The sequence below is a fragment of the Ornithodoros turicata genome, chromosome 2, assembly GCF_037126465.1.
Source record: "Ornithodoros turicata isolate Travis chromosome 2, ASM3712646v1, whole genome shotgun sequence".
Classification (NCBI taxonomy): Eukaryota; Metazoa; Arthropoda; class Arachnida; order Ixodida; family Argasidae; genus Ornithodoros; species Ornithodoros turicata.
This window is the reverse complement of record NC_088202.1, coordinates 22,339,288-22,362,024: the sequence shown is the minus strand read 5'-3', so window position 1 is coordinate 22,362,024 and position 22,737 is coordinate 22,339,288. Positions and strand designations below refer to the sequence as shown.

The following is a 22,737-nucleotide window of genomic DNA, read 5'->3' as shown; positions in this document are numbered from 1 at the left end:
TCGTATGCAGTAGCCTTCGAAGTACCGCTGTGCTGCTATCGTTGATCCTAAGTTTTCCTTTTCTATCTTTCTGCGACAACACACAGTTGTAGTCGCCGCATAGAAATAACTTGGCTGGGGTTTCGAGGAAGTGTTCCAAATACTCGAAAAAGTACTTCCGCTCTGAAGGCACGTTGGGTGCATACACAGATACGACTCTGATAAGTTCGCTCCCGATAAGGCAATCTACAGCACTGACTCTGCCTTCCATGTCGTGACCTATCTCGGGCACGACCCATAAATATTTTTTCCTCCGTACGAAAACGGCTGTGCCATTTCTCCCGTTTACTGCTCTTGAATGGAAGGTTTGATAGCTGTTCTTGAAGGAAACAATCAACTCTTCTTCTTGTGCTTCTGTTTCAATCTTGGTTTCTTGTACACACATGATGTCAATCCTATTCTCCCACATTAGGTCCTGTAACCACATTTTCCTTTTCCGAGAGATAAGGCTGATAACGTTCAGCGTCGCGACAGTTAGCTTCTGGTACATTAGTTTGGTTGACTGTGCGATTGTCCTCGATCCCTAGGGTCGTACGGAATATTCGGCTTGGCCTGTTTTAGCCGCTTTCCACCGGCCATTTTCCATGGATTCGAAATCTTCGCCTCCACGGCTGGTGGCGGAACGTCGGTTTCCTCTCCCCTAAGCCTCTCCACCTCCTTACCCGCTCCTTGGGACTGACTGTTAAGTTCCGAAGGGCATTTCCCCTTGTTATCTCCCCCAGTGTACTCACTAAAAACTTCTAGCGGTTCTTCATCTGTCACTTCATCCCGACCTACTTGGTCTGTGGCTTTCTCCGCAGCAGCTTCCGCACTTGCTAGTTGTACGGGTTCCTTCGTTACTTGCTCTAATGTAGCCATTGTTTCTGCTACATCCATAATGTGGTCTTCATCGGTAGCGTTTTCAAGTACCACTCTAGTTCTGTCAGCGTACGATTTCAAGCAGCTGTCTTTGTCGTGGCCGTAACGCTTGCAGTCTTGACATCTTGGCATTTTACACTGCTGTCTGATGTGACCCACTTGCCGACATCTCAGGCATAACGGTGGACGTCCTGTGATTGAGACAAGTGTCAAGATTCCAAGGATTCTCGGCTGGTGTGGTATACTGTCCACTGATACTCCGTCTTTTAGCTTCATTGTCACGGTATGCTTGGTAGTTTCCGCATCCTTGAAGAAATCGTCCCGCCATACCTCTCGCTTAACCTTGATGTCAACACCGAGAGGCGAAAAAGCTTTACTCACCTCTTCATCAGGGGTATGAAACGGTAGCCAATGCACCTTCGCACGAACTTCCTTCGGTGATGTGTCGAGAATCAAACACCATTTTCCCCTTCACAGTACATTCGCCAAGTTCCAGGAGCTTCTGTTTCACAAGCGCACTGTGTGTTGTCAGCATCCAAACGTGATTCATTTGGTACACCCCAAACGAAGCAATATCCGCAGGCTTCAAGATTTCCTTTAAAGCTGGCTTGAAATCTTCCCTCCTGTACGGCCGTTGAAACAAATCAGCGTGCAGAACAACAGTATTCAAAGCGAATTTGCCCCTCGGTAACGTCGGCAAAACTAGGCGGTAATCATCCTTAGAAACGCAATCGTTTAGACTTTCTGAAACCCGGCTAGGCTTAGCCGTAGGTAAGACTCCAGCGGAGCTCATTTCAACACGTCCTACTCCAACGACAGCCGGAAGTAGAAAAGGCTAGGCCATGGGTTCTACATGTTTACTTAGGTCGCTAATTAGAATAGAATTGTGGGGGGGAGACGTCGTTTGATTTTTTTTACGCCAGGTGGCGTCACGGGAGTTGAGTTCGTTCATCTAGAGATGGCAGCACTTCCAGCAAATTTTAAATTTACCGCCGTCTAACAGATGGCGCTACCTGCGCCCCCAAATTTTCAATTTCGCGCCCGCAGATTTTTGTGTCATGTTCAACAGATGGTGCTACTTACAGCACATTTTAAATTTGCCCGCCTTTTCTGACATTTTAAACAGATGGCGAATTCACTTTTGCCTCAACAGATGTAGCTATGACGAATTAAAAAAATTCCCGCCATTAGTCTTCGCTCTCGCTAAAGACTCCTCACGATGATTTCGTTTAAAAAAATACGAACCACTTCTACGTCAGTTTACTGTCAAACAGCTCGAGTGATGTATTTCTTAGCACCACAAGTAGCAAGTTTAGAATGAAACTCGCTCACTCAGTGCAATTAGATCGAGAGTGGCAGGTTGCTCTGGCTGAGGTGAATATTCCATTTCCAATTACTAGCAATATCACGAGCAGACCCCCCTCCTCGATACTGTAAGCATGAGAGAGCAAGCAAAATGCGGGAGAAAACATTATTGTAACTTTTCCTCGACGCCTAACGAAACACTAAAATATAACGAGTATAAAAAATAAACAAATTCATTTGCTTTTTCACGACATATATTTTTATTATAACAGTTAGATCACAGTTATCTTTCAAGTATATAGTCATTTCAAAGAATGAGCAAAGCATAGTGCTACTCTAGTTTACAAAACAGTTGAGCTTCGATGACATTTGGATTTTCATACTCTAGTTCACTCTGTTATGCAAAGTAAGTAACGGACATATTGTAAGGCAATTACACACATGTCCTGCTGTAGGGATAAATATTCCTTCTATTGACGTTACATGACACAGTCAACCTAACACAGCATTGAATCGACATTTAAATTAAGTCGATCCACATACCGTGTGAGGACGACGATGAGGCAATGTTGATTTTGTGTTGGTAATATTCAATGCGAAGAGAAAGTCCAACAGATCGCTGGTCTGTTTGTGGAGATTTTCCGACAAACGGAGGCCATCACACTCAAGTCTTGACTGATGAAGTTGTAGTTGTAGTTGTGACGACTTTCCCGTTGCATGAGAGATATTTAGAAAGGCTGTCTCGGTATAGTGTCCGATGAGGAGCAAAGTCTCTCTACACATGATGCCGACAAGCCGGTGAAGTTTCTACAGTTAGCCAGGCGGTATGAGGAAGTGACAGAGTCAATCGTGAACCGTTCGTACTGCATTTCCGCGACTGCTACAATGAACTCGGATGCTATGAACATAGAGCAAAGCAGTCTCACCAGAGAGGGGGTCGCAGCAGTGACGGCGAAAATATCAGGAGTTGACAGGCAGGCCAGGCAGGCCAGGAAGGCCACATGACTGCCCCTTTTCTGGATTCGACGCTGTGCTAGGAGTTCTGTTGAATGTTTCAGCCATCTTTATGTTAAGGTTTTCTTTCCCATACTTTTATTGACAACTTCTACGTGACAACAGCGTGTCTTGTAGACGTCATAAACACAAATCACCTCTTTCCGCAAACTCATCGCTAGCCTAATCTCACTTCGTTCGCTTGACAACTTTTGTGCATTCGACATCGTGTTACATCTTTTCCTTCCATGTGATCGCTTCATGCATATGTCTTCGTGTTACATCGTTACTTTTTTTAATTTTTATTTTTATTTTTTTCGTTTCACAAAAGAGAGCGTGAGTAGCACTTTCCGAAATCTGCTTTCGCAAAGGAAGAGATCCAGTGGCGTCTGCTTTTCATCACTTTTTTTCCGAAGAGAGGCGAGCATGGAATGGTAGCGACACATATTTAGAAATAAAAAACAAGTTGAAATGAAACAGTAATGCCTTCAAAGAGTGACTGATTATTATGTACATATTTCTATTCACTTAAAACCACATATATAAACTAGTGATTCTCCAATTAAATATTTTTATTGAGATACTTCAACAACAATATAACTGCCCTCTTCGACAGCGTTATTCCATATCCAGAATGATGTCGGCCATGTGTTCGACCGAGTGTGTATATATTTTGTGGGCAGCGGTGAACCTTTAGCTCCCGCTCCTCACACAAGCAACATACTTCTACGCATTCCTGATCGTAAAAGCTATGACTGATATTCACCAATCTCAAGTACATCCGTAGTTGTTGCGTTTCATTGCGTGTGAGAGTAGCGTGTTGGAAGACCAGTCTTGTCCCAAAGTCGTAACGCGAGCAGTGATGCATTAGGGGGACACCTATTGGCATAAACGTATTCTTCCAGCTCAACTTCTTTGCTACAGTTACCTTGTCGAAGTGAAGGTGATGACTTCGTTAACTTGAAAGTTACTATGACGAGAGAGAATATGTGACACAGAAGAATACACACCCTATCCATTTCGCTCTTTTATGATAAAGTGAGAAAGACTTAGCATTGAGGATGAATTTATTTCTTATTGACGATACATTTTCATACATCTTATACACAAACAAGTCGATTTTTCAAAAGGTCCAAAGTAAATAAAGTTATGTACTTGGCGGTTGAATGGAATCCATGCTTTATGGCAGTGTCAATAAAACACAGACTCTTTGTAGCAAGTTGCATGGCATCGAAATGAGTCGAATAGTCAAATAGCTCACTCATTTGCTGTGACCATTCGGTTAGTAAAACAAAGGATGAACTTGTTAAAGACAAATCATCTGTATGAAGCATGGAATACATTTCCTTTGCAGTTTCCCAAATGACTTGATTTGGAGGATTATTCGGTAGAGCTCAAAACAACACAGTGTTTGTCACAATTTGAAAAGCTTCTGCTAATAGCGTCCTCTTGACCGTTGTTAACCCACAATTTGATAGCTGCTTCCAAGAGGTATGTTTCTCATTGCACGGCAGATGTAGTTGAAATATGTGAAACCTCCTATTCCATTTACTGGATTCATCTTCTCCTTTTTCCGATTGCTCTGTTTTGTCACCTGTGTACCATGAATCGCCAGGCTGGGTTTCAATATCGGACCATCCTGTACTGGTCTTTTTTTTTCAACCGAGGTAACTTTCTGCTATCCACTTCATGTCCGCAGTTCCACCGAATCTAACTAAATACTGGAGCTGTCCATTTCTAACTCGTCTTTTTATAATCGTTTCTACTTTTGGAACTTCTCTCACTCTTACCATTTCACTCTCGCAGAAACTGCCAATGATATCTTCTTTGTTAAGGTCACGAAGTAAGTATGTATTAGGATCACCTATTTTGATTGCTCTCACCGAAAAAATCTCTTTCGTAAAAGACTGTAAATATCTCTTTGTTAACTGGTGTCTATATTTGGAAATTCCTACAAGGTCTCCAACATTGTAACGTGGTTTCTTTGGGGCTTCAGTTGCAGTGGGGTAAAGTCTTTCTCGGAAAATGTGCTCGTTTTCATTGGTTACATCCACAGGTCTCACAGAGAGAGTCCTGTGCACTCGATTGTTGTAGGGGTTGATTACTTGAGGTAGAACCTTCACATGACGTTTATGACCCTGATCAGTAAAGACATGGTAAAGTGTAGAGACAATACTTCTCTGAGACCTCTCTATAATGGCACATTTGTATAGTGAATTAGAGTGAAATAAGGTTATGCCTTTTCTTTTCAAGAACTCTTGCACTACCTTGTTCGTGAATTCTGTTCCTTGATCACTATGTATCAGCCTTGGAGTACCGGTCCTCTTAAATGCAACTTTAAATGCTCGAATAATCTCAGGATATTTTTTATTGTGAATGGGTACAACAGCGAGGAGCCGGGAAAAAGCATCTATTTTATTTATTTATTTGTGAAATACTGCAGACTTCGTTGGAGTCAGAGCAGGAGTGGTCTCTGACACTACACAGACAGGAATGCAAACGGGTATCTTCAGTACAAGCAATTCCGAAGCCATCACATAATGTAAAAATAGAATAGCAGCGGTTTGCACTTTACGAGGTCACAAGTGTTTGACAAGACAAGTGCTACATACGATCGAGATAGGAAAGAAAACTTTCCAGTGATGTAAATGCAATCTGAGGGATATTATTCCAATCTTCTATAGTGCGGACAAAAAATGAATTTTTAAACCTACTTGTACGAGCATATATTGGCATTAAACTGTATTCATGACGATGTCGGGTACTTCTAGACTGTATGCTGGATACATACTCGTCAGGGTTGAGCCCTAGTCTACGGGTATACAACATATACAGGAATTTTAACCGCGCGCATTTCCTTCTATCAACTAGAGATTCTAAACCGGCTTCGCAAAGCATTTGTGTTGGCGAGCTACGCCTGTTGTATCTATTAGAAATGAATCTCGCTGCAAGGCGCTGAATCTTTTCAAGTTCACCTATGTCTTTCTGTGTATTGGGATCCCATACATCCCATCCCATTGTCCGGCCGTCGGTTGAATACGCTGCCGTGGTATGGCATATTTTCAAAGTGTATTCACTGAAAGTGATACTGGTTACGTGACAGTTTTGAATGATGAACGCCCTCATCTCCACATAGATGTGTCGCTGTTCTGGTGTTCTGTCCATGCTGTTGAATATAGATGTGAAAAAATCTGTTGGTCCTGATGGTGCTCCAAATATGTTTCTCCGGAGATATGCCGAAACCGTAGGAAAATTTTTAGTGCAAATATTTCAATGTTTGCTTGAGCAGTGCAGTATTCCTGAAGTTTGGCAAATCGCACGTATCATGCCAGTGTTTAAGAAGGGTGACAGACATAATATTCTTAACTATCGGCCTATTTCGTTGACATCTGCTTCATGCAAGCTTTTGGAACACGTGATAGCAAATGCGCTAACTGCATTTTTAATAGAGCACGGCATTCTGTCAGACTGCCAACACGGATTCCGCCGGGGTTTTTCCACTGTCACTCAACTGGTAACTACAGTGCATGAATTTTCAAAAACGTTAGATAAGGGTGGCCAGACGGATATAATTTTTCTTGACTACTCCAAAGCATTTGATAGGGTCCCACATAATAAACTAATTTCTAAATTATCTGCTATAGGGGTACCATCCAATATCATTAGGTGGATCCAAAGTTACTTATCCAAACGTAGGCAGTTTGTGGACATAAGTGGAACACTATTGGGCCTTCTAGAAGTTAAATCGGGTGTTCCCCAAGGGTCAGTCTTGGGACCATTATTGTTCTTACTGTACATTAATGATCTACCGGATTTTGTGGGTCCCCAAATTTCAATCCGAATGTTTGCGGATGATTGTATATTGTTTCTTCCTGTGTCATCCATTGAGGACCAAGAGCACTTAAATATTAGTTTGCATAGAGTGTCAGAGTGGTGTTCCCAGTGGGACATGGTTGTTAATCTTGAAAAGACCGTTTTTATGAGCATAACGGCAAGAAAGAATCCTTTCGTGTTCACATATAAAATAGATGATACTGCGATAACAAAAGTAAGCCAATATAAGTATCTCGGCGTAATCATTACAGATAAATTATCCTGGTCCAAACATATCGCAAATATATGCACAGTGGCCCGTAGGAAGCTGGGATTATTGCGAAGAAAGCTTCACTGTACTAGCAAGGACCTTAAGGTCGCAGCTTATAAATCTATTGTCCGGCCGTCGGTTGAATACGCTGCCGTGGTATGGCATATTTTCGAAGTGTATTCACTGAAAGTGATACTGGTTACGTGACAGTTTTGAATGATGAACGCCCTCATCTCCACATAGATGTGTGGAGAGGACACATCTATGTGGAGATGAGGGCGTTCATCATTCAAAACTGTCACGTAACCAGTATCACTTTCAGTGAATACACTTTGAAAATATGCATTAAACAGATCCGCCATCTCTTCATTGTCCGATATAACAGAACCATTATTCTGAATCGGTTCGACACACTTCTTATGTTCAGAAAGATACTGCCAAAATTTCTGCGGGTTTTCCGTCGCAAAGCGGGGTAATGAGTTTGAGAAATAATATTCCTTAGTTTGTCGTAACTTTCCCTGTAGGGACAGTTTCAGTTATGTTATTTTTTCCTTGTCTAAATTTGGTTGTCTTCGTAACCTTTTAATGTGTATTATTTCTCTAGTAACCCAAGGATTATTCCTCCGAGTACGCTTCCTTTTGTTTGGAATAAAGGTATCTAAGCAATGTTTGCAGTGAATCTTAAATTTATTCCAAAGTACATTAACGTTGGTGTCTGTAAACGCATCCAAAGCCCGGTTCAGATATTCCACAAGCTGTACATCATTGGAAGCATTATAATTTTTAACAGTGATGATTTTTGAAGGCCCATTGTTCCTTACTCCACTTAACATGACAACAAAATACACCAACCTATGATCTGATATGCCCTCATCAACTGAAACAGTAGCCCTCCTTATACCACTGCTGACAAGTACAAGATCTAACAAAGATGCAGATACGTTTGTTATTCTGGTGGATTCGTGCACTATTTGAATTAGGTCGTAGGCTGTCATCATATCAAGCAGTATCTCTGAGCTCACAGCATCACTCCCGCCACACCTGAGGGTATTCCAGTCAATGTCCCCGAGATTAAAATCCCCTGCAATTATGAGCTTATGGTTCCGATAACGATCAACATAGTCATGCAATTGATGCATAAAATCCGGCACCGCTCTAGGAGCGCGATACACGCCGATCACTGTTGCTGTATTTCCGCGGAAGTTAATTTTACAGCTCTTCGTGCTCACTTTCATGCTCTTCGATCTGATTGAGAGCAAGTACCTCGACATTATATTTTGCAAGTATGGCAACACCGCCTCCCCTACTTGAACGGTCCCTTCTATATACTTTGTAAGACGGGGGGAAGATAACGCCATCAGGGTGAGCGGAGCTTAGCCATGTTTCAGTAATTATCATGACATGTGGATCATAACTTAGCAAAACATGCTCAAGTTTATCACATTTATTTAAGACACTTTGAGCATTTAAACATACAAATCTGAATTCTTTTTCGCTTTCACTTTGTCACTTCGCACCTAGTGACCCCGTGTGTAAATATTACATGCATTTTTGTCATCATCCCAAACATACATCGTACCATTAATGTATAACTTATCCCGAACCAGCCTTACGTTGTCCCCGCGTTTCCTTTCCTCTTGGGTACTTTCCCACAAACACTTCCTTTTACGAAGCGTTTCCTTGGAAAAATCATTTCTAACAAAAATGTTAATACCTTTTAGTCTTGCAACATTTTTCATTACACTTTCTTTTTCTCCAAAATCTTGAAAATAGAGTATGACTGGTCGGTCACCCTTCGGTTTTCCCAAGCGATGAATTCTAGCAATGGAATTACACTCAACACCCAGTTTATCTCGAAATACATCTTCGACAATTTTCTTTCTCAGCTCATGTGCCGTTTCTACAAGAGCCTCGGGTACTCCATGAACAATAAGGTTTGAGCGCCGAGACCTATCTTCCAAGTCGGTTATCTTATCTTGATGTGCTCTAAACGACTTTTGAAGCAAATTAACAGAAACCAGAAGTGAGGACATTTGCTCAAATACAGGCTGAATTCCGGGCAGTGCCGTTTCACATTTTACAAGTCTTTCATTTACAGAGCTTATAGTTCTCTCTAATTTGTCTAAGATTCTTGTAGCCTACCAATTTCTCCCTAAATCTTATTTTGACCTTCAAGTAATTGCTAAACATTTCGTCAACGCTAGGACCTGGGTTACTTTCAACGTCACCACACATCAATAATTCCAAAACAATGAAACATCGGTACACAATGTCACGACACGTTTTTGGGCATGGTAACACGACAAGGCAAATGCAGTCACTTCGAATATTTGAACAAGGCTTACTAACCTGAAGCAAAAAGAAGAACCGTCTCGTTAACAGCATTTCCAAGTGCGTGTCACCATGCCCACTGAACTGGAAACAGTGAAGCTCGCTTTTATAAGGTACTGATAACACCGTTGACGCTGTCGCTCGTGTTGTCATTATCCAATGGCTGGTAGCTCGCTGAGATACGGTACCGCAGTATAGATTGCAGTGTGACCAGTAGCGCGACCATGGGTCTTCAGACACGTTTGTTGCACTGTATCTGGAAAGTAGGTGCATGTCCCTCGGAGCAAACCATTGCTGAAGTTCATGGGAAGCTGCTGCTCTCCCGGTTGTGACTACAACCACCTGAAGCAAGAAGAAGACCCGTCTCGTTAACAGCCCCAACAAACCATCTACATTATAGGGATGTCCTATGGACATACCGACCTGGATATTGCGACGTCTACAGGACGTCCATAAAGGTCTTGCAGACGTATTGCGGATGTTTCTGGGACCGTCAAAGTTGCATCCATGGATCTCCGTGATAGGTCCACAGGACGTCTTTGTTGACGTCTTTGGGACAGTGCTAGGAGTTTTTTTAAGTAGTGCAGTTTTGTGTATTGCACTGCTGCTACTTGCACCAGAACGTTGTCACCAGTTGTCTTGCACCAGTTGTCTGTTATTTCCTCCCTGTCTCAGGTCTTCACGTCACCAGTATGAACCAGCTAGTATGCGCACTTTCACTATTATCGATTGCTAAATGCAGCCTTTTTATGCCCATTTTCAGAGTCAGGTAGGGAGCAATTGCTAGCAATTATTATTTATTGTGTACATTTAATAGAAAATATCACTTTCAAATATATTGTATCACAGCTTGCTTGCTTGCATATACATTTTATATTTGTAACAGTACATACAGGGTGGGCGCTATAAAAGGTCAGTCCATTTTTGCGCGTGGAGAGATACATACTTGACGGACAGACTTCCGCTACTATAGAGTGCATAATTTGTGCCAGAAAAGCCTCCGAAAAAATTGTGGTTACCAGGCACTGCATATCAAAGTAAATACGACCACGCAAACTTTCGTCATCATGCATATCCTATGCGCTATACCGATGTGAACACGGCGGTCTCAAATTGTTGTGTATAGCATCAGCCTAGGGGCGCCAGCTGACACGAATTTGTTTTCGGTTTTGACGCCGCTAGCGCCCCTGGGCGGAAGCTGCACTCGACTAGTGGCAGACTGCTGTGTTTACATTGGTATAGCGCATAAGAACTGCAGGAAGACAAAAGTTTGCGTGGTCGTATTTACTTTGATATGCAGTGCCTGGTAACCACAATTTTTTCGGAGGCTTTTCTAGCACAAATTATGCACTCTGTGGTACCGGAAGTCTGTCCGTCAAGTAGGTGTCGCGCCACGTGCGAAAATGTGGCTTACCTTTTATAGCACCCACCCTGTATATAAAAGTAGACCTAAGTACTCGTGCCATAAGATATCACAGATTAGGTCAACCCGACCTAAGTAGGAATACAGCATAAAGTCGAGATACAGTACTGTGCTGGACAAGACTTTACGGAACACGTTCCGCTGCATTCTTTCCTCAGAGTAACACGCTAGGAGCGAATGGTACCATACAGACAAAAACAGGCGACTGGGTTACCTAAGCATATGTCTAAGTCCTTATCGTTCCATTCGATGCTACTGTGTCACTCTAAAGAAGGAATGCGCCACAGCGTGTACCGTAAACTTTTGTCCAGCACTGTACAAGTAAAATTAATGAATAAAACATGTTGCTGCAAAGAATGCCCGACTCAAAAACGCATGGGGAGAATGCACGTAAATAGGAATACAGCATGAAGTTAAAATAGAGTACCAGTAAAATGACTAAAACAAGTAGCTGCAAAAAAAGGAAAAGAACAGTCTACTGAAAAACTATGCAAATGCACATGGTACAAAAATAGGAATACAACATGAGGTAGAAATATTGTAAAAGTCAATTGACTAAAACACGTTGGTGCAATGAAAGTCCACTGAAAAACTAGACTTGTCATGTCAAATGAATTAAATGAATGACAAAAATAAAAAGTCACGTTGTAGCAAGTCGTCACTTTTTTCGATGCAGAGGCAAATTTACTGGGAGGGAGTTCCATCACTCCTTTGAACAGCGGCGCTCCTTCGCGTGTCTGAGCCAGGACTTTATAGAACATTCCACTTCCGTTCGTGTAGCTCCTGAGAACTTCCTGTTTATTCTGATTGCTTCTGAAATGAAATGAAGACAGGTAGTATTAACAGCTACGTACTGTATGGAGGTGGCTTGGGCAGTATGAAAATGCTACATGGTATGGAAGTAGGTCAGCTGTTCGTGCAACCTATCAGTGTTTTGCCTTTCCCTTCGTGCACCCAGAACAGTCTCATTGGGTCGCTATCAAATAACGTAAAAGCAACTGGGTGATTCCATCTCAACTCAGGCGGGGTGGTCCGGACACCATCACCGATTTCATTTGAAAAATATATGCTGTACCACAACACGAATGCACACAGGAGCAATAAATATTTTGGCTCTATGTGTTGTGGTCCACCAGAAAAAAAATCTGAACGAAATTGACCCTGCGGCGGAGCTTTCTGACAGAGCGACTGACATTTTATTCCACGCCAGCGGAGGGTCCCAGAATATTTTTTTTTTGCGCAATATATCAGGCACAATGGTTTTCAGCCTTTCTAAACGGCACGGGTCAATTATGTTTTGAACTTCAATTAAGAATTGCCAAAGTTGCCCCAAAGTTCCGGTTTTGGTCATATTTGTCTCTGCGCTGTACTCGTCCTATGCATGCCATCGAGATATATGAAGTACGGGCATGTAGGTCGAAGCGTGCTCTGTAAATTGATATCAAATTTGCATGTCTGTACCTTGTCCCCTTTTGGCAAGTCTGTGTAGAGTACAGCTATGCTCTCAAAAATTGGGTTTTTTGGACTGCAGTTTCTCAAAAGATTTCCTTCATATTTTGTAGTTATATAGCCCTGGCTATGGTTTACATGTTTCCGCAAAATGAAAGGTTCCCTCTCAACACAACTCGGAATAGCGCTCAACAAACGTGGTGTGCAGAGCACACGATATACGTCTCGTTCGGGAGAACCACGCCAGACACTTAACAGGATTATTGGCACCTCCTATTGCCGACATCTCTGACCTTGAATGACAGAGCTCAGGATGCAGATCTACCGCAAATCGCATGCTAGCAATAACTTTGAGTCTTTCTGACTCGTTTTTCCCACTGTCTGATCTCCACTTGTGTTAGCTCCTTTACTGGAGCTAACACAAGTGGTCGGTTACTCGTGGAATTTGTTTGTTTAGGCACAGGTGATGAGATATGAGAGCAAGCACGAAAATGTTTACGTAGTACATGTTATGTAAACGGCATCTGTAGTCATCTTTTTCTTAACTTGAACACAACTACAGCTGTTATTCATTGTTTTCCTACAGCATATTTATTTGACCTCTTGAATTTAGAAAAGAAATCTCTTTAAGGGCGTTTCACACTGCAAAACAAAACACCAAACAGCGACCAGACTCAGAACGCTGTCGCCGTCTGCGTTCCGTGTTTCGTCGATATCAATGTCACACTCTCAAGACAGTGCCACCAACGCTACAACGAGACACATGTTGTTGCGGTAAATATTTTGCATGCAGTTGGTTTTTGCACCTTCGCAAATTGTATGGGAAATACGATGGGTAGAAAATCCAGCGAACCAGTAAGGAAGTATGAAGGGAAGTGTCCCAGGACCACAGCCGCCATAGAAAACAAAATAAAAAAAAAGAAAAAAAGAAAAAGTAGGTTGGCACGTAACGTTTACACAGAATGGTTCATTGCTTATACATACCAAAAATAACCAAGGGTGCATGAAGAGTGCAAAACTTTTTCTTCCCTTTCTGGCCAAACCAGCTATATTCTTCGGCAACACGATTTGTTAGCATGTAAGCTAAGATGTTCCTGGTAGCATGGCCCACGTCGTTTCCTCCAATGCACACAAGTTCCTGCGCCTACATCAGACAGAACATATAAACATGCATGCATGTAATAAGCTGCAATGCGAGAGCATTTGCAGCTGCATAACCTGTGATTACCGTATGCAAACTCATCATATTTATATTATACAGAGTGCCCAAGCTAAGTGTGAACACCTTTCCCCCACTGACATTGGGGATGAAGGAAATAAGCATCTCCGAAGATGCACAATGAACAAAAGAAAAAAAGACGGTGTTCTTTCACGAATGTTTAGCGAACGATCTACCAAACGGATTTTTGTTCTGAAATCTGCTACAATATCAGGTGACCGAAAAAACAAAACAAAAAAAAATAGCAAGATGTTCTCACTAGGACAACTTTGTAGGTTTTGTAATTAAAATTTTAATTACTATTGAAAGTGAAGACATTGTCTTAGGAGTCTGGTGATGCCCTCCTAAGGAGTGCCATTCAGCATACGCTATGTTGCAACTGATTTCATCTTGGAAAAAATGATATACAGGGAGTGTGCAGGAAAACGTGACCTGCATTTAGGAACTGGGCTTGTTGTCTACCCAACTAACGAACTTCCGTTGACGCACGATGACGCACATTTATGCGTGCGAAATCTGCAGCAAAATCAATGAAGCCATACTGAGCAACGAAAACGTCAGCCTCCGTGCATCAGAATTGAGCAACATGGCTGTCGTAGGAGAGTTGTGTTTAGGCACCGATAGGGGAGTTACCGGTGCAGAAATCGAAACGATGTCCCACATGGATGCTAATTGGTAGTGCCCCCAGCGGTGCCTGCAGATAACTCTCCTGAGACCACCATGCACTACCATGTACTGTCATCACCGCCCTATTCTAATGCACGGAAGCTGACTAGGATTTTCGATTTATGAATCCCTCGATATATGAACAATTTTTCGGGGAACCGAGGATGTTCATAAATCGAGGGTTCACTGTATATACTTTATATTTAAGAGTATGTTCACACTTAGCTTGGACACCCTGTATAAAATCAATTGCAAAGATTGTGAGTTCAAAGTCTAAAGAGGACATGCAAATTTGGTGGCTGAGCACAAATTGCTCAGCACTCCGTTTTCTGCGACAGTTTAAATATTTGTCAGAGATATGGAAGATGACGCTCTCATTAAAACATTATTAGCTTATTAGCCAAGTGTAAATTGTAAAGTGTGCGTCCAACGCTGGGATTGTCTCATGCAACTTACACCTCAGTAAGCTTACCCATGGCATCGTTAACAGCTGCAAATAATTTCTAGTACTTGTATGTTTTAGTGTCAGAGTCAATAGTGTCAATATCCGTTTCGTGTTATCATATCAGTATATGTTGTTCTTGGCAGAAGACACTGTCTTTTTTCCTAAAAGAAAAAAAAAAAAGACCAGCCACAGCAGTAACTTATATTTATACTTGAGTTCATATTTGAGATCCACACATATTATGCGGAGCAAGAACCTCCATTTCCGGAAAACAGGAGTCTGTATCTGGTCTTGCATTGCGCCCATCCTTGGTTATATCTTTTTGACTAAGTCAAACGGATCTCACGCTCTGAATGTCCACAGTACAAGAGGTATATTTTTAGTCTAGGGGCTATTCAGTCTATTTTTAGATGTACAGATGAGTGAATGTTCTTATTTGAGGGGTCATGTGGTTTGAGTGAGAAATAGGCACTCCATCCTGAAAGGAAGATTAAACAGGTGTGCTGGGCATATAAACCATGTGGCAATATGTTGCTTTCTCTTAAGAAGTCATGGCCACATCAAATGCCTTAGTCTTTGCGATCTGGTATCAGGGTTGAATGATGCTGGGTATCCTGTGTTCCTCTTGAACTCGGTGGCTCAGTCCCTTATCTGCGATGTACTCTCTTTCGTAGGCTGTAATCACAACTACACCCACGAACGACGCAATATCTGTGCCACATCTTATGTTCATAAGTGATCGCACAATCTGAAGAAAATAGGACAAAGGGCCAACGTTAACAGTCTTCACTGCCCCTTGTAAAGTGGCTTCTCTAACAGGGTCCAGCAACCTGGTACGCACAAATGCCAGCAATGGGTGCATGAACAACCAGTGCACAGAACATGGGAACAATGTCCGAAGACAAAGAGTCACCTGGCAGTCAGCATCCCACTTTAGCATTCTAAATGTATAAATATGTACATAGACTGAAAAGTGTTATGTTCCAAAATCATTACAACTACTCGTGAATTGAGACGACTAAGTACACACGGGACAAGACAACAATGAACCAAAACACTTACGAGCAACAATTTCCTTTCTTCACTTAGAGATGAATCAAACTGCTCGAAGTCTTCGGAAGATGCAAATGGCTGTTTTATTAGTGCTCCTAGTGGTTTCGCAGCCGTACTAGTGACCCTCTGTGCGCAAAGTTCATGGAGTACAGCACTGTCCCTTTGTTGTGTCAGTCGCACCAGGTGTAAAAGTTGCAGGACCTGCTTCTGAAACTCTGGAAACAGCATACAGATCAGTTACAGAATGCAGTAAACTTGATGGGAACATCATTGACCACAGTCATGCATGCGCTGGGCGAAAATACAATAACTAAGATGAGACGAAGCACACAAAGCTCTACTTTCAACAGTGAGCTCCACTGACAATCACATCCAGTTTTCACAGTGGGGGAAAAGGTTATCTCTGTTTGTCAATGGTAATGATGGTATGCCAACATATGAGTGTGACGGTTTATTGGTCAATACATTTATAAAAGGAATACCTGTTGTGGAGGCAACATTTTCGTGCTGACGTGGATGACTAGTTGCTTCACCACCTGTTGATGTAATCTCGGATTGTAATAACAGCGCACATCCACCAAAGAATCAAACCAGTGCTGCTCCTATACACAGTTGCCGACCAATTTTTCATAATTGAAAGGACCACATAATCAGTCCAATTTATTGAGCAGTCCAAATTTTTAAACATTCCATGCACTGTTTCAACAAAATTTTATTTCAGCACTTCCACAGCCTTCAAATAACAGTTGACGTGCACACATGGCATAATGCTGGCATAATGGCACACAGGGTCAGTGCGCTTTGTTTCCTGGAGTGGTCAGAATTGTGGAGTCCCAAAATGCACTGTAGTGAGTACATTTTGGCACTTGGAAGAAAAAAAACATTCTAATCAATGAACGTGCTCAAACCGAAAGGAGTAAGAGGAACCGGACGATTTATCCGAAACACAGTCCAAAATGTTGGAAGTGGAAATTGTTCGGCTCTATGTGGTTTTTGACGCTACCAAGATTTGTCTGAAAAATTTGAAACTCTAGTCTGAAATATTGATTGGCGACTGTGTCAACGATTGCTATTAAGCTTGCATCATTTCCACATTAACATAATTTTAGTTTTGTTTAAACAGTTTGTTTCCTTACTCATTCCAGCAAATGATGTACCACACATTTCATCTAATGTGCCAGAGATGGTGTCATGGATTGAATCATCATTGCTGCCTGCAAAGGGTGAACCACATTAGAACAGGAGATAGTACAGACCACCTGCTATATCAAATCCTACCTTGGGAGCTGCAAGGTCGAGCAATGGTCTTCTTGCCTGCAGGTTATTCCAGAAAGATATTAGTTATTTCCGGACAGAATACTATAGCCTATGACCTGTATCCTGTATGAGACACACCTAAAAATAAATATGACTTACCTGCTGCGTGGCATTCTGGAAAATTGTGAGGGATTGGAGGCACATCAGGAAGTGTGTTGTCGACGTCTTCAGAGTCGGAAGACTCTGGAAGGGGAAACACTCGTGGACGCTTCGTCCTTCCTGTGAAGAAAGTAGAAGTTAAGTTTTGTGGAAACACAAAGCATACAAACATATTTTTATTTTATTATTTTAAGGATCCATCAACAGTCTACACCTCTGTGGCGCTATACAACAATGGAGAAAGAATGGGAAAAGCAACAGAATAACACGACATACAAGGTAATATCTTCAAATCAAATCAATTTTATACAATTCGCAATGTGACTGAGAGTAAAGACAAAAAAAATAACGCAGTGTGACTTGACGTGACACAAACTTAACAACCTAAAAGAGCCATATAGCTACGCTAGTTGCTTGACACCTGTCTATGTCTGTTGTATCTTGGCAGCAGCAAGCAAATGAAAACAGCCACTGGTTGTCAACAGAAAAGAAAATGTTGACATTTGAATTAGAAGTATCAATAGCTATAAAATGTTTCACATAGAGGAGAAGCGTTTGCAATAGTGGGCAAAAGAACGGACACTGACGTTTAACGCTTCATGGCACGAAACATGCTTCAAACCAATACGAAGCAGAATAGATAATAAGAATGAACAGGGATTACCAATTGTGGGCTCCTCCGATTCCTGGATGAGACGGCATGGAGGAAGTCGCTTTCGTCTGCCATCGTCGCTCATGTCTGAATTTAAGTCCGAAATATACTGAGCACGGTCAAGCTTGGCATGAGCTTCAGCATACGTTGCTGCAAATTTACAAAAAAATTGTCACTGGGATTACGCAGTAGTAACATGATGCATTTTTAAATGCAGATTTGTCCCCACAATTTGTAATTCAGATAGGATGCCGCAGTTAAAAGATCAGCAGCCAAAGCTCCACATGCACGCTTTAAGGAAAGGTGGACAATGATATACCCTTTAGAGTGATAATGGCTTGTCATAAATGTGTCCAGTCCGTGTGGTACTCCTAAATCCTTACATGCTAACTTTGCCGCCCTGGGTGGCGAACTGGTACCATTCACGTGCACAAATGAATTGTCCAAATGAATTGTCCTAGAATCATGCGGTCAACGAGATTTGTTCTTACTATGTTTTTTGCCACCTTCTGACGTGCGTTTAATGTAACCTAAGTTTGATTATGTAAATTTTTGCAAAGTGAACTCAGAAATTTGCCAAGTAAAGGTCACTTTTTTACCTCACCAACATGAAGATCATGCCGAATTTACTCTAATTCATGATAATTGACAGAGATACTCAGAATCTATCCTATCTGAAAAAATAGGCGAACATCACGCTTCTCAAGGCACTTCAGTATAACGCACGAGGACTTTTCGAGCGCAATCGCTGTTAGTCCGACGAAAGGAGGTTTGAAACACAGATGTGACGATGATTTCACTGAAAAATTTGTCGCACGCTATCCTGTGCGAGCTCCGTAGAGCATGATTTTCAGCTATTTTTTTCCAGTACGATAGCTCCTCAATATTCCTATCAAGTATCATGAACTTGAGTAAACTCGGCACGCACTTCACATTGCTGGGGTAAAAAAGTGACCTTTAGTTGGAAAATTTCAGAGTTCAGTTCGCAAAAATTTACATAACATGCATGTTACATAACATGAACATCAGGAGGTAGCAAAAACATAGTAAGAACAAATGCAGTTGATCGCATGATTCTAAGTGGCGTAGTTGTTTTATTAAAATTCAATGACGTTTTCTGGGACACCCTGTATAATGTACTAACTGCCATTGCAAATTAGCCCAAATGCGAGAAAGTATTCGACAACATAGCACAGGTCATGCACTGAATTATGAAAGAAGCATTACCTTCGTGTGAAACCAATTTCCAATGGGAAAGTGTGCAAGGCATAGTGTGAATATACAACCTATGTTTTATTATTGATATGCTCAACTGAATTTTATTGAACATTTCAACAAAACTGCTCAAAATATATAGCTCACTTAACTTCATACTGAGAAGCAAAAAATAAAGGGAAGGGTACAAATTCAGTATGGTGCTGCCACTGCCAGCAGTAGAAAGAGCATTTTGTGGCGGGGCAAAGTAGATCTTTGTTGGGCACATACTTCAGGTCACTAAATTTTGCGTAATTGAAATTTGATTGCAACAATGTATACAATGTAAGATGTAATAATAATAAATGTAAGATACAATAAGATACAATGTATGGGTCTACTCTTGGTTTGAGAACACATATTTTGGATTATGTGTGAAGGATAACTGTTCAATGCCATTCCAGCAATGATGACAATTCGATAACAAATATTGAAATGTGATTTCTTGGTAAGTCCGTTACATTGTATGTGAACTAGAATTTTTGCCAAAGATTATTCAATTATTTTATTAGTTAATAATTAACTATTTGAACTGGCCAAAGAAATATTTTAGTGGTTCCGCTCCAAGGTAGTGCCTAATGCTCCGGTTTGGCTAAAGTAAACTATTAATAATTGTTCCTGTTGCGGAACAGACAATGGGAAAAAATAAATATAGTTCAGGGATTCTAAGCTATTATAATAGGTGGAGGCATAAATGAAACATATTGAATAAACCAGCTCTGTAACCAGTACCAGTGACACACAGCAATTGATTTTCCATTCTGTACCCAATGAGCAGAGGATGTGCAACACATGTACTCACAGAATACTCCCATGACTTGGATGTCATATCTGTCCCAAGACTCTTGTGGTGGGGCACTTTTCAGGATCAGCTTTTTTGCCTTGTCTGAGGGCAACTTAGGCCATTTGCATATTGTTCCTTGAACCCATGACCCGGGTACCACTTCCACTTGTTTTTGGTTAACGAAGTTCACAAGAATGTACATACCTAGGAGAACGTCAGAACTTAAGCACTGCACACTGATAGAGTTTGGTTCCATTGTACACAAGTTACATAAAACAAAATGGTCTTCTCGTTGACGCAGTCGATTCAAAAGTGTCAAGGTACAACAAACCGAAGCGTACAACGATCTTTCACACCTGGAGACCACTTAGTGGAGCAGTGGCACAACCACATGTTTGTCCTTATGAGGCATCATTACCATCTTCTTAGCTCCCGCTAATGGCCAGCACTTCAGATGAGACAACTGTGACACAAGGTGTACACCAACACGCGAGGATTCGAAGGGCTGATTATAGAGGTCTGTCCTGGTACGAAATTCCTGACCTATGATGCAAGGCTCTTGCGTAGAACGTAACATGGCGATATTGCAAATCAGCACAATCTCTCCAGAGGCAGTTTTACAACAGTTGTCCCCTTCTGCAGCCCCAAAGGTGTAATCAGAAACTTTTGCGAGACGATATTCTGGGCCCCTGCATTCAGGTAGTAGTGGTCCACTATTGTGCTGTTGAGAGAATGTAGCTTTGCTGGTTGCCAGAGAGTGTTTAGGAATCAATGCACTCTGTCTCTCAGAAAGCCTGTTGAAAAGCTGCTCCAAAGGGCCATTATTTTTACGCAGCAAACGCTTCAGACACTGCATGTAGTTCTCAAACGGGAACGCACTAAAGTTGTCTAGGCAGCCGTGAGCTTTTACATCTTGTGAAATGTGTATAAGACAATGGACATTGAATGAGACGTGGTGATCTCCATACAAGGATCTGAACCCAGTTACAAAGTGACGCAGTAGAGCATCAGCATATTCTGCATGATGCTGACACATTTCTTGATTTGCCAAAATGAAGATGGCGCAATGGAGGGTGATGAAATTATTGTATGCAGCTTGAGGCAGCACACATTTCAGAACAGCTGGCCCTATGTAAAGAAGCATGGTGCGGAACTCGGTGGCCTTCCACCTATCTAGTTCGGCGACCGACCTGGGTTTTCTTGCAAACTCACGAGGCATGTGGGGTTGTAGTGCCACGCACTGATCTGATAAGAGGTGTCTATCAGTGGGGCTCAATAGTGGTCTCGGGCCCGTAACCCACATGTTCAGCAGTTTTCGCATCACGCCCAGGCACACCAGATGCATATAATCCAAGGGGGCACACATCATACAGTCAATTTCAAGCTTTGTCAGAATACTTTCTCCTTTGTGATGTTCAATATCATCTTGGTTCCTAAAGCTGTGATTTGTTCTCAGCGGAGCTGCCATTTCGAGGTAACACATTCGGTTTGTTAAGTATTCGCCTTCCACAGTACACTTTGGGCAACCAGCCCGGGCATTGTGGCCTTTTGTGCAAAAAATGAATGCTCGTGCAGGAGCATCACACACAATACTCTGCAGAACTACAGTATAGTGCTTATTATTAATAATGAGTCCTGACTGGAGGAGCTCTTTCATGTCCTCTACAAGCTGGGTGAGGAACTCATTTGGACATGCTGGCTTTTCGATCCCTGCGTAGACACCAACAAGAAATGGGCTATCTGCACCGGGTACATTGGCTAAGCACTGTATAGGCCATAGCTGTTGCCTCGAGCTCTTACTAATTGGTAAGCCATCAACGTTAAGGCGCAGCGGTATACAGGCTGGTAGATTGCTCACATGGGATAAGGTGGTGGTTAGCCCGCTAGCAAGGCCAAAATGGCAGTAGGTTCCAGTGCCCATTCGCGAAGTTCTCGATGCTGTATTACGAGGTGTACACAACAGGGCACGTGAATCACTAGGAAACTCTGCGTGGCACGGGTGACTTTTCAGAATCTTTAAAAGAGCGCTGACAGCTGCGTGCGTTATATTATGCTCAATTGCCCAACGCCTTAGAGCGCTCAGAGAGCTCAATAAATCTGAGCGGTCTTCAGATCGTTGTTCGGTATCCAGTTCTGTTATACCCCATCCGGGTGTCACGTTTGCGTTCTCATTTAGCAACGTTTCCGTTTCCAAATGTGCTACACTCGCCGACGCAGTCAAAACCGCTTCTTCGATATTCGGTCTTACGGCACATTCAACCGAAGAACTGCTATCACTAGACGTTCCTTCTGCGCCAATATCGCTTTCCAAATGTTCGTATTGAACAGTTCCTTCGTTAATCGAGCAGCAAGCGTGACGGTCGTTGTCTTCGTATGAGGTGTCTGCAGAAATCGCTGTGACAGACTCTCTCACTTCCCGCCGCGCCTTCATATACACGTAGCGCTTACCACGCACCTTTAGCATCGTTACCACTTCGTGTATCTTTTCACATAGAACTGCAAAAGCTCACCTTTGAAGCTCAACAAGTACAACAGACCGCAACTGACGCAACAAAGGCAGGAAAAGGCGCGCAGATGATGATGGTGATCACGATGTTGATGGTGCTCCTTCCTCAAAGCAGAACCGCTTGAGAGTATCCGTGGAGCAGACGACGCGCGTATCTGTGAGAGAGTCGTTGCCGATCATCTAGAAATACTTTTATAGTTCATCGTAGGAGAGTTTATTCCGCGCATTCTAGTTTATTAATATTCTACAAATAATATTGT

The 22,737-nt window shown here is 42.1% G+C and overlaps 1 protein-coding gene across 1 annotated transcript; it reads right to left on the bottom strand.

Moving 5' to 3' along the window:
• Positions 1 to 528: 528 nt before the first annotated feature.
• LOC135384409 (uncharacterized) lies at positions 529 to 22,517 on the bottom strand. Its single transcript, XM_064613610.1, has 10 exons — positions 22,482 to 22,517; positions 19,990 to 20,073; positions 17,946 to 18,083; positions 17,282 to 17,401; positions 17,144 to 17,179; positions 17,002 to 17,079; positions 16,348 to 16,401; positions 15,875 to 16,080; positions 13,467 to 13,626; positions 529 to 1,088 (listed from the first exon to the last, which is right to left on the bottom strand). Exons 2-10 carry the CDS (start codon positions 20,000 to 20,002, stop codon positions 529 to 531), a joined length of 1,365 nt encoding a protein of 454 aa, XP_064469680.1. The 5' UTR covers positions 20,003 to 20,073; positions 22,482 to 22,517.
• Between the last annotated feature and the right edge of the window lie 220 nt (positions 22,518 to 22,737).

Bases quoted from the DNA above. Each gene is read 5' to 3' on its own strand.
- LOC135384409 (XM_064613610.1), bottom strand. The intron at 17,402-17,945 runs GTAATCCCTGTT...CTTTCTTCACAG, and splicing joins ATCGGAGGAGCCCACAATTG to GAAGGACGAAGCGTCCACGA. The intron at 17,180-17,281 runs GTAAGTCATATT...AATAACCTGCAG, and splicing joins TCCAGAATGCCACGCAGCAG to GCAAGAAGACCATTGCTCGA.